The 1,373-nt window shown below is 72.7% G+C and overlaps 1 protein-coding gene across 1 annotated transcript in view; it reads right to left on the minus strand.

Annotated features, from left to right (window-relative positions):
- NODAL (nodal growth differentiation factor) overlaps nucleotides 1–285 on the minus strand; it is a 2,228-nt gene extending 1,943 nt beyond the window's left edge. Inside the window, exon 1 of the mRNA XM_057386810.1 lies at nucleotides 9–285. Within this exon, the coding sequence (XP_057242793.1) occupies nucleotides 9–285 (277 nt within the window). The remainder of the gene's footprint in view (nucleotides 1–8) is intronic.
- Nucleotides 286–1,373: the final 1,088 nt, after the last annotated feature.

The raw sequence follows: 1,373 nt of genomic DNA on the forward strand, positions 1-1,373 counted from the left end.
CCACTCACCGTGTGGGGACAGGCTGAGAGCGGCGGCGGCGGCGGCGCGGAGCGGGGCGGGAGGGGCGCGGAGCAGCTGCAGCATCAGCGGGGGACAGCGCGGCGGGGCGCGGGTCGGTGCCCAGGTGAGAGCCGGGGAGGATGCTCTGCTCGGTGGCCAGGTCGGTGGCCAGGTCGGTGGCCAGGTCGGTGGCCAGGTGAGTGCCCGGCTCGCCGCGCAGCCCAGGCGGAGCAGGGTTAGGGTGCAGAGCGCCAGCGCGGGCGCGGAGCGGAGCGGGACCCGCATGTCTGCCCGGGCCACCCGCAGCCGCCCTATTTGTACCGCGGCCCCGAGCGCCGCCCCGGGCGGCCCCCGCACCCCCCTCTCCCACAGCCCCCTCCCCTCTTCTCCCCGTCCCTCTTCCCATCCCTCCGTCCCTATCGCTATCCTCCCTCCCCTCCACCCCCATCTACCGCCCGGCCATCCCTCCCCTTTTGCATCTCTCTCGTCCCTCGCCCGGCTCTTTCTCCCTCTCTCCTTCTCCCCATCCTTCCCCCGCTGCCTCCAGCCTCATCCATCCCTCCATCCATCCCTCCATCCGTCCGTCCGTCCATCCATCCACCCCTCCAATTCCTCTCTTTCCTCTGTCCCTCTCTCCCCCGGTCCCTGTGGCTGCGGGCGGGGAGCGGCCACCTCCGCGCTGTTTGGGGACACTGCTGTCGCCAGACCCCGCACAGCCCGGGAGCGCTGGGGCCGAGTGACCCTCGCACATCCCGCCCCGGTCCGTCCTGCCCTGCTCCTCGGAGAAGGGMGCAGCACCTGCGGCAGCCGTGAGCCCCGATCTCTCCCCGATCTCTCCGGGGTGCGGTGCCAACGAGGGATCCCCCGCCAGCCCCCGGAGAGGAAACACCCGTCCTTCCCGGGGGGAAACGCGCTCGGTGCTCCCGCGGGCACCGGGAACGTGGGAGAGGCCCCGGTCCGTGTCCCCGCTGTCACCCCGGTCCGTGTCCCCGCTGTCGCCCCCATTCGTTCCCCGCTGTCAGTCCCGGTTCGTGTCCCCACTCAGTCCCGGTTCGTGTCCCCGCTGTCACCCCGGTCTATGTCCCCGCTGTCACCCCGGTTCATATCCCCGCTGTCACCCCGATTCGTGTCCCCGCTGTCAGCCCCGGTTCGTGTCCCCGCTGTGGCTGTGTGACGTCACGGCCGTGCACGATGACGTCACTAGCCCGCGGTGTGCTCCCGGTGGCCGCCGCCAGGGGGCGCTGCTCGGCAGTGCGGGGCCGGCGCGCGGGCACGGCTGAGTCTCGCGAGAGCTCGGGCTGTTCTCGCGAGAGCGCAGTGGCGGTTCAGCATGGCGGCGGCAGCAGCGGCGGCTGAGGGCTCCGAGCCCCCCC

This window comes from Malurus melanocephalus, unplaced genomic scaffold (assembly GCF_030028575.1).
Source record: "Malurus melanocephalus ecotype Western Australia unplaced genomic scaffold, MMel_1.1 scaffold_1061, whole genome shotgun sequence".
In the NCBI taxonomy this organism is placed as follows: Eukaryota; Metazoa; Chordata; class Aves; order Passeriformes; family Maluridae; genus Malurus; species Malurus melanocephalus.